The 14707-nt window shown below is 43.4% G+C and overlaps 1 protein-coding gene across 3 annotated transcripts in view; it reads right to left on the bottom strand.

The window, feature by feature from the left end:
- The window catches only part of igdcc3 (immunoglobulin superfamily, DCC subclass, member 3), a 56308-nt gene that overhangs the window by 6928 nt on the left and 34673 nt on the right, over positions 1 to 14707 (bottom strand). For all 3 annotated transcript variants that reach the window (XM_053866772.1, XM_053866771.1, XM_053866773.1), the window contains exons 6-8: positions 11293 to 11451; positions 7691 to 7856; positions 86 to 333 (exon numbers count right to left, since the gene is read on the bottom strand). In XM_053866772.1, coding sequence (XP_053722747.1) covers positions 86 to 333; positions 7691 to 7856; positions 11293 to 11451 — 573 coding nt within the window. The remainder of the gene's footprint in view (positions 1 to 85; positions 334 to 7690; positions 7857 to 11292; positions 11452 to 14707) is intronic.

Here is a 14707-nt window from a genome sequence, read left to right as displayed (position 1 = left end):
GTGACAGCTTTTATTCCAAATGTGAACAGGAGGGGTCTTCTTTCTGTGCTGTGGGACATTGGTTGAACAGCGCGCACACACTCACCAGAAGTCTTGCGCATGTGCAGCACATAGCCGATGATGTCTTGGGTGTTCTGCTCGGGCTCTCTCCAGGACACCTGCATGGTTGTGGGTGAGAGGGCCTCTGCCTGCACGTGGGTGGGCACCCCAGGAAGCCCATCCGCCCACAGCACTGTCAAACGTGCGCTGGCCTGAGTGGAGCCGGCGCTGTTCTCAGCAATGCACTGGTAAATGGCCTCGTCCTCCTGGCTGATGCCATAAATGGTCAATGTGCTGAGAAGAACACAGAGAAAAGATAAGGCTTTAACAATCTACAGTGTTCTCAAGGGAAAGCGTTCACCTTTTATAGCAAGAAACCATTGGCAGAATAACAAGTTTACAGAGATGCGCCATGCCTTTCTGAGACCTCACACCTCACTTCAATATTCACACATGATGAAGAGCCAAGCAAAACTACTGAAAACATTACTGCTCATACATCTGCATGCTCAAATTAACACCCACCTCCAGTTCTTGGGAATTTTCTGATAAAAAAGTGAAACCTGAGTTCATGCTGTAGCCTCATCAGGAAAAAGTGCCCTTGTTTGGCAGGTGGGAGCTTTCACTGTCACAGGCTTAAGGCCCTTTTAAGCTCGACGTAACATACGTATCTGGACAGAGCCTTCAGTCCGTGCTCTGTCTTCATTTCATCCGTATTTCTGCACCTTTCCACAAAGCTTACAGATACGGACAAAACAGAGCTGTACCACCTAAAACCTTGGGGGCAGTGTTGCTATTACTGTCCGATATGTAGCTCCAATGAGACACGAAATCGACATAACAATGGCGGAAATTCTCTATCCTCCAGTCGCGATATATGTAACAGCCTCACTGACCACCGCCTCCTGCAACGCTGCCTCTGTTATCCTCTTCTGTGCAAGAGGTACATTATCAAACTGTTCCACAGTCGGCATGTTTCTCTTGTAGTTCGTTGTTGTCATAAACTTTTGACACTGGGCTGCTCCCCCTAGTGGATAGGTTGGTGAACAGCAATACCAAAGGAAGGAATGCATGGATCAGTGACGGTAAACATTGTATGCCCTTAAATGCGTCCAGCTCATTCGTCGTCCCCTCAAAGACTCAGTGTATATTTAAAGATACAACATAAGAAACATAAAAATTGTTCTTGATCGCTGTCTAATAATGGGTATATCAACAGGAAGGAAGGACACTGACATCTCTGGGTGTGAGAATGTGGGGGATGCCATTCAAACTATCAGCATGAAACACTTGAAAGTGAAAAGGCATTTCAAATGAACGTTTTTCCCCATGCCTGGACACAAGAGTGAGACTGGTGCGACGGAATACGTTCTCCAGCAGTGAAGAGTTTTCACATACCTTTGGAGAAATCTGTGCCGCAGATAAAAAAAGAACATAAATGTGGGACACTTTTGAATACGCAAAATGCAAGTTCAAAGCGATCCAAGATATTTGTGACACACATGGCGGCATCTCCATGCACAAAAGAAATTAACGTTCAAACTGTCATCAGCAGGAATTCCCAGCAGTAAGTATTCCCAAAAAGGTACGTCTTTGAAACCTTTTTATCTTGTGTGTACACAGCAGTCGCACGCATACACACACACACCGCCTCCTACACAAACAATTTTCTCCACATAACTCCTCCGCCAAGGTCTCTTCATCTCCGCATCATATTTTTTTTTCTTGTATATCATTTATTTATGATTGTTGCAAGTTTTACTCCACACGTATGACAAATACATAAAATTAAGGACTGTTTATTCCCAAAGGAGAAGTCAATGTAGCTGCATTCTTTTTTTTAATTTGTGATGGAGGACTGCACTCCAAAAGCACAGAGGTCTCAGTGTTTGAAAGACCTCTTCTTTTGTCGCTCAAAATAATCCATATGGGGGACTATTCCTTTTAGGACATCAGAAAATGGCCTTCCTTATTTCACGGAAGGTAAAACCCTGAAGGCATCTGGTTTTCAAGCTGTGCCTCTCTATAAACCTGCCGACTTGAATGCTACAAGAGCTCAGGATACGGATAATCTGGCACTTGCAGTTTGTCTGGCAGATTGTCATCATTCTTTGATTGACAGGTTGGTCCCGCTGTGTATTACATCAAATTTATGAACAAATGCCAGGTTGATCCCAGAAGAAATGCATGCAATTTAGTGAAAGAGCAGCATGTCAGACTGTCACTTTCCAGCTTGTGCACCGGAGCGGTGGGACGTCGAGGAAATGGCATTTCTTCTCGCCAGACATAACTGACCTCGAACCACTCTCACGTGTCAGGGACAGGAGAAGCGGTGCGGCAAGTCAATGGTCATATGATTTCCTTTTCCTCACTGCAATTACAAGACCTGGCTGGGCAAACTGCGGCAAAATAAAGCGCAGAGGAGTCACTCCCACCTCCAGTTCTACAGGTGTATTGATAGTTATCAGGTCAACAGGGTCCCCAGTGTTTCATATCCTCTGAGTCAGTCCCAGCCATGACCTCTGGAGTGGAAAAAGCCAGCTCACTATTCAGAAATCCCTCCCTGGAGAGGATGGACAGATGAAGACATTCACAACTTAGAAGTAACAGTAGCTACAGAATCAAGAGACAAATGCAACAGTGATACGTAAGGTGAGAAAACGTCAGCTAAAATAGATTACACATTTTTTCTTGGACATTCCATTCTGCCCTTTTTCTGACTGAGAAGCCTGGGATAGGACTTACAAGAGCCTATGAGACCCTCAGCCGGATCAGTGCAGCATCTCCAGTACCGACAGTCATGTATTGGTCTGCCTCTTCATGGCTTTGTTTTGTTATTATACTTAATAGTTTTATCATTCCTCTGTTCCTTTGACAGTTAGTGATCCTCCACCGGAACCAAGCCGTCTGTTTCAAGCAGTTTGTTCGGGTTTTTTCCCGGTTCAGTAACACCCTTGGTTTCACAACCTTGGTTCTGTGAACATTACTTTAGTCAACTTGGATGACTACTCTGGCTTGTTCAGTCTCCTTGTGGTTCAGCCATGACATACACTTGGGTCCAGCTAGGTTTACAACACTGTCTAGGTGAAGAAAGAGCAGAGGTAAAAGGAAAGTCATTCACTTTGTCGATCAAGTGAACAAGATCATCAGATCAATACAAGTTGTCGTGGTCCTGAACACTGAGCGAAGCCAAATGAGGCGGTTCAAACAGCTAAACTGGATGCCACCTGGATGCTTTCACATCTTTTATGGGCATGTCCAACAGGGAGGAGGCCCCAGGGAAGACCCAGCACTTGCTAAAGAGATTACATCGCTTGGTTGTCCTGAGGGAGGTTGCTGCGGTTAAGTTATTCTGGCCTTCGCATCCTGTACCTGCTCCTGAGACTTTGGACGCGTTGAAGAAAATAAATAATAAGAACAGGCTGTGTTGAACAGGCTTATTCCAGTTTGAACCATTCTAAATAAACATTTGGTTTGTCATATAAAGGTAAGAATTTCTGAACCTAACAGCTTCTAAAAGATTTAATCTGAAACCAGAAAACAAATTGTGTGAATTAGCAAAACGTAGCCAAACAAATGTAAAAAAATAACCAACAAAGGGAATGAAATAGTTAAACATTGTTGGCTAAACAACCTGAATATAAGCAGCTTGTCTTAAAAGGTCTCAGACAGCCAAGCTGCCCGGTCCTGACAGGTTGACACCATCATTTACCCATCAGTTCAAGGTCATTTCACAGACGGATGAATGCGGCAGCAGACTACAAGAGAGACTGACAGTTGGGCTTTGAGTCTGTTGTTCCTCTGCTGAGGGTGTGTTTACTCTCTGTTGTCTCGTAGCATCAAAAGCCAGCACGGCCATTCTAAGTCCAGCGAGAGGGAAAAAGGAGGAAAAAAAAACATGGGGGACAAAGGCGGAGCAGTGGGGACAGGGTGGGGGAGCAATGAGCTGTCTGTGGCCTGAGTGGAGGGAAGGGCCCAGGGATATGACTGATTACAGGCGGGGTCAGAGTTCAAGGCCAATGCCCAGGCCCCCAGCTCTCCGTAATGGGGCCTGGAAGGGGGATGTGGGGCACTGAGTGGGGCTGCAAACAAGAAACACAGGTCTGGCAGAAAATAAAGGGGGAGAAGAAAGGAGTCTTTCAAAGGGCTGTAAGAGCGAATTGGCTCACCCAGGACACTACACTAAATGCCAATCAATAACTATTCTAATCTCACGTTTCCATGAGCTTCCATGACATATCCCACATTAAAGAAAGGTAATCTGCCCGTAACAAGCGCGGCGGGCTCAGATCACACCTCCCTCCACCCCCCGCATGATTAGAAGTGGCACCTTCATGGAGTTGATAACGAGGCTCGTTTCTATCCATAATTAGCAGCAGTTCTCCCTTCACAGTCCGGAGACGCGCTGCGCGGCTGATCATGAATAGGTCAAGCAAAACCCTTACAATGCCTGTGCCGGGGCATGCGCCCGTCTATTCATCAGGCCGGCAGTGTTGAGTGAGCACAAACAAGCCGCTGTCTCCAGAGTCTCTGAGTCAAAGCGGACCGTCGGGTCACCTCTGACATCAGCAGCAGCTTCCGCAGGAGAAGAGAAAAGGCCCGGCATCTTTCGAGGATTTGGATGTTTGATTATGCGCGTGCACAAAATCAGCGGTGAGACCAGGCGAGGCACCGGCCTGGGCCCCGCCTGCTTTGCTTTCTGATGAATGTGTGTGCATGCATGTGTGTGAACGAAATGTACAATCGATTCCCCTTTTCCTTCCCTGATTTGCTTTTGAAGGTCAGCAACATCAGGGGAGAGGGGAGGTGGGGGGGGAGCACCTGGAATTTTACACACTGGGGCCTGAGACAAACGACAACATTTGGATTTGGAGACGTCTCAGGAGGACAAAAAATTATATATATATATATATATATATATATATATATATATATATATATATATATATATATATATATATATATATATAAATGATGATACACATTTGAAGAGAAGCTTTGTAGCGCCTGGAGCTGCTGAATATTATTTGCATAAGATAGCTCCTGTTTGACTCAAGCGCTTCAGTACCCGCTGTGATTCTCTTTTAATGCATTTCTGGGTTTATATGATGACAATAAAAGTGTGGTGCTGATCAGGGCTGCTGCCAGAAAGATAACTGCGCCAGGTTGTGCAAACAACAGCGCTCCAGTAGGGGTCAGGTTGCCGCATATGCTAATCCTAATGAATAAATTTGACTCCAACATTATGGGCTAATTATAAAATAATGTATGTGTATTCACGAGCTTAGAATTCAAGATAAGTTGAAAAAACAAGCTCCACGCGTGAAGAAAAGCATCAAGTATCTGTTCATGTGTTTACTTGTATTATGATATTCACAGCCTGTGTCACTATTAATTCTGTAATGGACATTCACTTACTTCCAACTGCAATAAATGGAGGATTCTCATGCTCTGCCTGCATGTAGTTTACCATAGATAGTGCTGCTATACAGCTGCTATACAGAAGACGACTCCTCCGTATTGACCTCAACAGGTTGGTGATCCACAAGACCAGACAAGCGCTCACTTGCTAATCCATTGCTGGTTTATTCAGAGGCTCGACGAAGGGTTCCCAGCAATTTAATAAGCCAGAATAGTAGCTCAATCTATCCACCTCAGACGCTCTGAAATACACAATTGAAAGGACTTCCTCCCGAAGAATGCGACCCCACTGAGAATCCTCGACTCCAGGTCGGTTCCCTCCATCTCAAAGGAAGACGGCCAGCTAAGAAAAGTCGTTTAGGCTCTTTATATCCACAATTTGACCATGAAAGAGGGTCCTTTTTGTTATCCCTCACTCACTGCACCCATTCTCAAATTAATCCCATTTCCTATTAACCACAGCCTTCAGGACGCAAACTTCCAGTGCAAAAGCTTGGAAAGTCATTCAGCCAGTTTCATGGATGTTTCTCACGATCATCATTTACATAACTCTTCGTGATCTTATGATCTTACGGTGATATCTGTCACCAAAACACGTTAAATCCTCAGCTAGTCACAACATTAGTGGACGGAAACATCGGAAACAGTCAGTGGCGTCTTAGCTGGATGAATAACAGGGAGGGAGAGGGACATTTCTCCGCACCAAAGTCGCAATGCTTAAATAATCACAGAAACTTGCTTGCAGGAAATAGGCGAATCCTCTGTTTATGTGAAGCTGTTTGCTCTTTTTCCTTTTGCCAAATGGCCGACTGCAACTGTACAGAGTTTACGAGCCAATTAGCTAATGGCGGATGTCAAGCAGAGACCTGCCTCATGGACCAATCACGGCGCTTAGACGTTGATGCATGAGATCTATATGGGAGCGGGCCGTACATTAATGGTAGCAAGTGGAAACACGGAGATGCACCCAACAAACACTCAGACTTTCTCTCCTCTAATTTGTCCTTCCTGCCGACTCATCATTTTCCTTTTGGCCACTGGCTCATTTTTTTTCTCCGAACACAGACCTGCCCCCATTTGTATCCCCTCCCACCACCCCCCTTCCCCTCTTTGTTAGTCTCCATCTCCGGGATTTATGTTTAAAACCAGTGTAAGCAAGTAGGAGTGAAGTCAACGTTGGGGGTGTTTCCTTCCTTCACTCACTTCACCCGAGTGCCAAATATTGATCTGATCCGCGCATATTTAATGTTTCCACTTGTATGTTCATAGGTTAACACCATGTCTGTAGGTGGCTCAGCAGGAAATGGCTGAACTCATCATGTTAAGTAATGCAAATACATTTCATAATAACAAGGGCAGGATCGTGTTTAACCATTCCAAGGGCGGAAAACTGGCCAAATTCAACCACTTTAATGAAAAGGCTTTGACACAATAGACTTCTAAATCTATACTACTACTACTACTAATAATAATAATAATAATTATTATTATTATTACTATATTATTAATGGTAGTAATATATATATATCAGTCGAAAAGACGAAACAATAGTTTATTATTTTATGATCCTCATCCATACGTTTGGGCTCAAATCCAAATGTGAGTAGAATCATTTTACCATTATCATCATTACGATTTCCTCCATTACCATTAAGTGCAACATCAAAGAAGCCACTAAGGCTTCTAAATCATCCAGCACACACCAGAGAGATGCCGTTTTCACACTGTCATCTGCTGAGGCTGCTAAGTCGCAGGGAGTTTGGCGCCAGGGCATTCCTGAAGAGCTCCATGGGAAGGAGTCCAACCAACGCCACTGGCATACAAAGGCACAAATGAAGTCGGTTTACTTCTTGGCAGGCAGTAAATTCCGCAGCTGCAGCGTGAAGACGGAATGGAATGCAGCAAAATTGAACATGACGCTGAAGGTAATTACAAGATCTGTGATCAGCAGTCCCTGTCAAATGAACTCCACTAAACGGACCCCACCGTGTCCGGCTGGGCTCACATGCTCAGCTGCTAAAGGCTCATGAGGCATGAGCAATTTCTCTCACATGGCCAAGCCCAAATAGTGACATTCAAGGTGGCATTTAAATGCACACAGGTAAAAGCCTTTGTTCCTTCTGTCTCCTAACAATAACATGGAGCTGTGGAGAGTGTTTGACATTTCTCAGCGCGAGGATAATGAAGTGCCAGCGCAGTTGTGCATGTAGATGCTGACATATTTAGATACCTATTGTTATTCCTGAGTTTGACGTGACCCCCTGGCTCCAGGATCTGCCCGTTCTTCAGCCAGGTGAGCTGCGGCTCTGGCTCCCCCTGGGCCTGGCAGGTGAAAAGAGCAGTGGTGCCCACGGGCCGAGCGATGGACTGAGGAGGCTGGATGAACTCGGCAGGAGCTGAGAAGAGAAGTGTTGGAGATATTAGAAGCAGGGACAAGCATCTACCTAGCTATCTCTATCCATCCATCCTGCTGCAGCGACAATATATTCAGTGCTAAATGCACTTCCGAGGCCCAGACCAAAGCAATCCTTCATGTGAATGAATGAAGGCGGCTCTCTGCTTTGACAATAGGAGATGCCTATTTTGAAAGTTAATTTCCAGACAGACATCCTCTCCACAGTGTGACACCATTTTAATGTGTTTAATGAGGCAACCAAGTGTCATTTTCATGCTTAGTGTTCATTTCATTGATAATAAAAATTCAAAAATCCAATTAAGACCCTCAGTCAGTGGCATATTGTCACACTTTTCAGAAGTAATTCGCGGCGATGGCCCTATATTACATCATTACAGGGATTTTGAGGCCTAATTGATGCATTTCATGTTCATCTACGCGTGTGTTTTTGATGGTTATGTGCTCTGGACGGTTGGTTGACAACGTAAACATATTTCATTTCCTGGCTGGGGATGAGTGAAAGCCCTGAGGTGCTGTAAGGGGAGTGCGCTGACAACGGTGATGGTCCCTTCATTACCTCTGTCTCCTCCTCTGATTCTGTCTCTCCATGCTGTTTTAAAGGTGAAGGTCAGGAGGAGCCGGGGAAGGTATTGATTTGCACCTGTGCGGGTGCGGGTTAGATAATCAGCCCCTCTTCATCCATCTTACTCTAGTTTTCCCCCAGTCGGCTGTCACGCCGCGACACCTCAGCCTGTCCTTGTTTCTCTTCCAGTCCAGAGAAACCAAACCAACCTCAATCATTTCCTGTACTTTCTGAATCGATAAGTACTCTTCTCCACATTCTTCTGGATTTCCTCACCTCGCTCCCCTGTAAGAGGCAATTCCACCCTCGACTTTCTCATTAAGGCACGCGTGCATTCATTTGAAGGAAACGTGAATCTCACAATTAAAGAGGCCAAACACAGCTTGATTCAGTGATTAACATGGCACGTTTGGTCCAGGGAATCGATATCAAATAACAAAGACTCTGACACATCATTAACATGGGATGCCTTTTCCGACACAGTCTTGTGTCAGCGTTGACAGGCAGATAAAATGAAATATTGACCAGGATCAATGCAGCCGTGGACGGAGGCAAGGCCAGTGTGGCTCTGCTGATCAATACTGGTAGATGCCAGATTGCCTGGTGTCTCCGGCGTGGTGACAATTCACGCATCTGAGCTGTACAAGGGTCTCGTGACGCACGGACATGCGCAGACCAAACACGTTTGTAGCATCAGAATTAAGAAGCATGACCGAGTTCAGCGCATGACATGCAAAATATTTATTCATGGGTGTCTCTTGTACCCGATACGTGACGTGCAGCCAATAACATTTTGTATTGCTTTAAACTAACGTTTAACAGTTACCAGTTATATTATAATAAAAATGGAGACTCTTTGATATTTATATGTACCTGACAAATATAGTTATAATCTTTGTGACACTGTCAAATAATTGGAAACCATCTATTTGAACAATGGCGTTTTAAAGGATGTTTATTATGTTTAGAATTTCATACTGTTCCTATTAAATCTGTGACCGATTGGATATTTGTGGTTTTTCCGCTTGTTGTCAGTGATGTAATGGGAAGTGAACCCCGCACCCAGCTAGTTAGGCTGAGAGACAGGGGACACTGGTCCTTTATGAAAAGAAACAGCACACACTGTCTGGGAACCGATAAAGATCTGATTTACTTCAGTGAGTTTGTTTTATCTCCACAGTTCTATAATTCCATTTATTGTCAGTCGTTGTGTTTCGGGCCTGGTGGGGTCAACACTGCAGACTTACTACTCATTTCTTCCTCACAGGGCTTCACATCTCACATCCAGGGTGGCCCCGCAAGTGCACTTTGCGGGGCACATTGTGAGCGTGTGCAAGTCAACTTTCCCATCATTCCCTTCATATTGCAGGATTTGACTTCCAACACATTTCTTTCTCAGTGAAGCACTTGTGTGTGCGTCTCCATAGATAGCTGTGATTTGGTTGAACTAAATATCAGTTAATCCCATGATCTTTCTTTTATTAAAAAGTGATGAATGTAATGACAGTCATGAAATATCATGCAGGATACATTGATTTTAGCGAACAGAAATGTTCACACAAATAAATGTGAAGAGGAAACTAATACTGAAACTGTTACACCATCAGAACATATTATCTTTAAAATGAGTTGCAAAGTAGAATCTTATCTGTAGGTACATTTAAAGCCTTCCAGATATGAGCTTCAAATAAATGTGATTTATTCGATCTATCTATGTGAACCTTGCCAGTCGAGTCAGAAAATCCTCTCAGTACTTTAAATCATCTCAGAACATGTAAACAAAATTAGGATCATATCTCCAGAAGGCTATGCATCATAGGAGATTTTATCTAGGCCTCTTAAAATGCGATGGCAGATAAATGGTGTTATTGTTCTTCTCTGAAAGGACCACTTTATTAAAACCTCTTGAGCTAGTGATATGGACACACATTTACAGAAACTGCAGCTCTTATCCCCAACTACATCTTAATGTGATTTACAACTCCAGGCAGGAACATGAGCCACTCGGCTATTTTTATCAAGCTGCCCAAGCTTGAGCCCACTGAAGATAGAGGAGCGTTCAATTATTTCTTTACTTTACGATGAATGAATGTCGTATTTATTTCACTGATATTTAAACAATTCAGAGTCAAATTGCTCTGATGTATTCTAAGATCAGTCCACTCTGGTAGGAGAGCAGAAGATCAAAATAGCAGAAGCCCAGCAATTGGCCAAAATCTTACAAAAAATATGTGTTTACAAACTAGACAAACATTCTACAAGCCATTGAAATCCTTTTTTAAAAATATATATTCGACACCAAACAAGCCCAAAATGTGTAAACATTAATGCACTAATTTAATGTGTCATTTTGATAATTTTTTGTAGAATTTATGTAGAAAAGTATCACTTCAACTAATATTCATAAACATGAAAAACAACTACAGTGGATTTTTTTAAATAATATGTACAATATATTTACTCGTACAGTATAAATACCAGGGGTGGGAGTCGATCGAATTGATTAAAAGCTGGTAATGACTTCATCATGATCAATAGCATTTTAATATTTAACCTGAAATAAATATATTTGGGCCTCTATCACAATGCTTTTTTAAACTCTCATTTTTTATTCATCAATACAGAGTCTCCTTCATCATGGTTGTTCGGTGATGACATCACACTGTATTATAGTACACACTGTACTATAATGTATTGTACCTGGAATAGTTGCACAGAAAAATGTGCCAGTTATTTCCATAGAGTAATTGTATTTATCTGTAATGGATTCATCTAAATGACGCTCTCATATCCCAGTGCTGATAAATACACATATTTATATGGCACATTTTAGATGAAAGGGTCCATAACTCACCCTGGACCACAAGACGTCCCTGAGCAGTCCTCCGAACACGCGTCCCTGGCTTGTTAGCAGCGCACACGTAGACCCCTGAGTGTTGGACACCAACGTCTGTGATCATCAAGTTTCCGGTGCCGAGTACCTGGATTCCCTCCACACCAATGGGACGTCCATCTGAAGAGGAAGCCAGAGGAAAAAAAAGGTAAAAAAAAAAAAATGAAACAGCACCGGTCCGGAGGCTTCTGGGACCGACAGCACACTGTTTGACATCATGCTTTGATACGTTCCCCCCAGTTGCTCATATTATTTGTGTATATTTCTACATCTCTTTTTAAGTGCTGGTCAGAAACACTGCTGGGCACAGGCGTTTTTAATCAGGTAAAAGTGTGCGGAACACGTTCCACTGATATTAGCTGAGCACTAAAGGGTTTTCAAAGATTGCAAGGAGGCTACAGAAATGCGGGGGCACACCGGAGACCTGTTTCTTTGTGCTTTTTTTTATCAAACAAATCTTATCAGATCATTTTAAACTGCTACACAGGAGATTTGTTAGCCACTGCAGGGGGAGTAAAAACTGACAGCAACTTGTAATCTCATATCTGCGCACACAGTCCATACCGTCCCCTCCCTCGTGCACTCGCTGTATGTCCTGGATAAGCGCACTCCACTGTTCTTCCTATCTGTATTCTCAGCCCGAACAGGGGCTTCAGTGCGCTTCAGATATTAGCTTGGAGGCCAGGGGCCATTTTAATTCCATCTCTGACTTCCTCCTGCAGCCTGTAATGTCCACATTTTATGTTTGAAAGGCCAAGCAGGTAACCAAGGAGTCTGCAGGCACACCGTAATACAGCAATTAAGTTGGTCCTGTTTTGAGCGTAGCCATATATTATTTTGATGGTTTATCAACAGTGATTTCCAAAAATCGGAGCTCAAAGAAAGGAACTCTGGAAATATGTTTTATTTACATTATTTACCAGTTTACCAGTTTTATTTACAACCCTCTCCTGTCATACAACACTACACTCCTTCCCAGCTGTGATGCACCAAACTGCATTTAGTCTTCCATTGCTGGGTACACCGCTGTTACTACTACTACCACTCACTCATCCACTGACACGCACACACATAACACCGGCCATAAATAGTATCCAAAGAGCAAATAACCTCTGAATGTTTTGAAACAGGGAAAAAGTTGTGTCCGGAGAAATGTACACATGCCTAAAATAGTAATAGTATTTTTTAAAATACTAGACCTTTTAAACCACATAGCTCCAACTTTGATCACCTGTCATGACTCAAAAAAAAACACGAAATACAAAAAGAAATTAGTTATTGTCATCAAAACAGGCAGTGACAATAGTTTTCATCATTGTTTCCTTCACTATCCAATTGCAAGTACCTACCCTCACTCACGTTAACATTTGTTTTATTTATTTATATTTCATGTATAACTGGGGAAAAATAAGCAGTTTTACCCAGGACAACAAATAATTATGCACATTTCAAGAGAAAAAAATAGGTTTCTCAATTGGCAATTATTTATAGACTAATATTTAATAATTTGCCTTGAGTTATTTGACAGCTTGTGACTTGTGATGCTTTGTGGATGTCTTTAACGTTTGTATGAGTTAGTGTCTTCGTTGTCATAAGCTGCTGTGACAGGTTGAATTTCCCCACTGTGGGACTAATAAAGGCCATTTACTCTCATCTAATTTAAAACCTTTAGCTCTTTTTTTGAAGAGGACCCCAAAAGTCCTGTAAGACTCCAGAAGCTCAAGTCACGTCTATTCACATGCAGGTCAGTGCTGGCCTGTCGATGGCTTGTTGTTAAATATCACTCACTCTCCCAGCAGAAAAGACTTGAAACCCACAAAATGATTAAATGCCTGGTTTGTTACAGTTTTTTTTTCCTTTTCCCTCCAGAAAAAAAAGAATGTGTTGAGCCTACATCTCTGCCGAGAGAGCACAGGAGAGGTTTCTGTGGTCAACATCTGTTTGGATAATTTATGATTGATAATCCAATGAGGCCTCACTCAGTGGTCCGCTTTGACTTTGCCTGACAAAAGGAGTCAGGCTCTTTTCTCCTCCGTCACCACTCCATCACTCCTCCTCTAACATGCGTGCAGAATCTGATTTCTCTCCGTAAGGCACAAATTAACTTAGTGTCAGAAAAGAATAAGCACCGGCCGGCAGGCTTCAGTGAATGGCAGCAAACAAACTCTGGAATTAAGAAGTGACTGATGTGAGGCTGTCAGATTCATTATGCAGCTTATCCCGGCCTCCCTGCTGTAATCTAATACACGCAAATCCCCTCGTGTTAGCATTTCATTCTCGCTACACAGTGCAAGGCGATACCCTCAATCTGATTAGGCCAAACTTGTTGGGAAGGGTTAGCCATTTACATTTGGAACGGCAAAACCAGATGGGTAACTGGTTGAGAAAACAAATAGATTGACAATTGCTCTTGACAGAGTTTGAGTAATATATGAGGGGAAACGGCACAACAGCAGGAGAATGGAGGAGGAGAGTCGTCGTGCCTCTCTCAACAACCCAAAGCAATTACTCCTCAGGCTCTCCAGAGCTTTGACCGAGGTTCTAATCCATACGGAGATGAGACATGCTCTTATCAACACCGAGCTGATCATCACCTTCAGCCTTAAGGCCTTATGTTGCTTCCTACTGCATGGTGTAAACACAGAATTGCTCTGGGAGGCAACCAGAGGACTTGACGTGTTGCCTCAACGCAGCGTCAGCATGACAGGCCGATCTTAAAATACACCACCAACATCAAATACCACTCCCACTGTTTTATGGGCTTTATAGCAACCACAGTGTTCTGAGTCAACTTTGGTCCAGAAGGGAACATTTGCATTGGCTTGCTCAGGGAAAGCCAGGCAAACTGCCCACCTCTTCAGGGTGGCCTCCAACTATCCCCCATTGTAGCTGCAACTGGTTGCTTTCAATGAGCCAGAGCTTCGATCCTGGACCTCACTCTTTCAGCCGTGACCATAGACTAGGGTTGGCACAGAGACCCACCACAATACAGAGACCTTTGCCTAGCGACTGTTTTTGTTGCCATGGCGCAACGCAGCAGTGTATAATTTACTCTTATTTTAGAATCACTACAAATTAAAATCCAATTTCAATTGTCCTGAACGTGGACTTTTCCAATGACTGTAAAGCTAAACGAACTAACGGCTCCAGGCATGGCCGATTAGCAGGAGGCCCCGGGGCAGAGGAGAAAATCTTTCTCAGTTGACTTTGGTATTCCCCCAGATGAGCTGGAGGTTTCTGAGAGGAGGCTGCAGATAAGTGGATGAAAAATACACATTGTAAGTAGGTGGTGTATAAGTATAAATAGCTCAATCGGGGTGAAAGTTTCGCAAAATTCTGTAGGAAACATATTCATGCCTCCTCATATAAATGTGAT

This window comes from Synchiropus splendidus, chromosome 5 (assembly GCF_027744825.2).
Source record: "Synchiropus splendidus isolate RoL2022-P1 chromosome 5, RoL_Sspl_1.0, whole genome shotgun sequence".
Classification (NCBI taxonomy): Eukaryota; Metazoa; Chordata; class Actinopteri; order Syngnathiformes; family Callionymidae; genus Synchiropus; species Synchiropus splendidus.
This window is presented reverse-complemented; position numbering and strand designations above follow the sequence as displayed.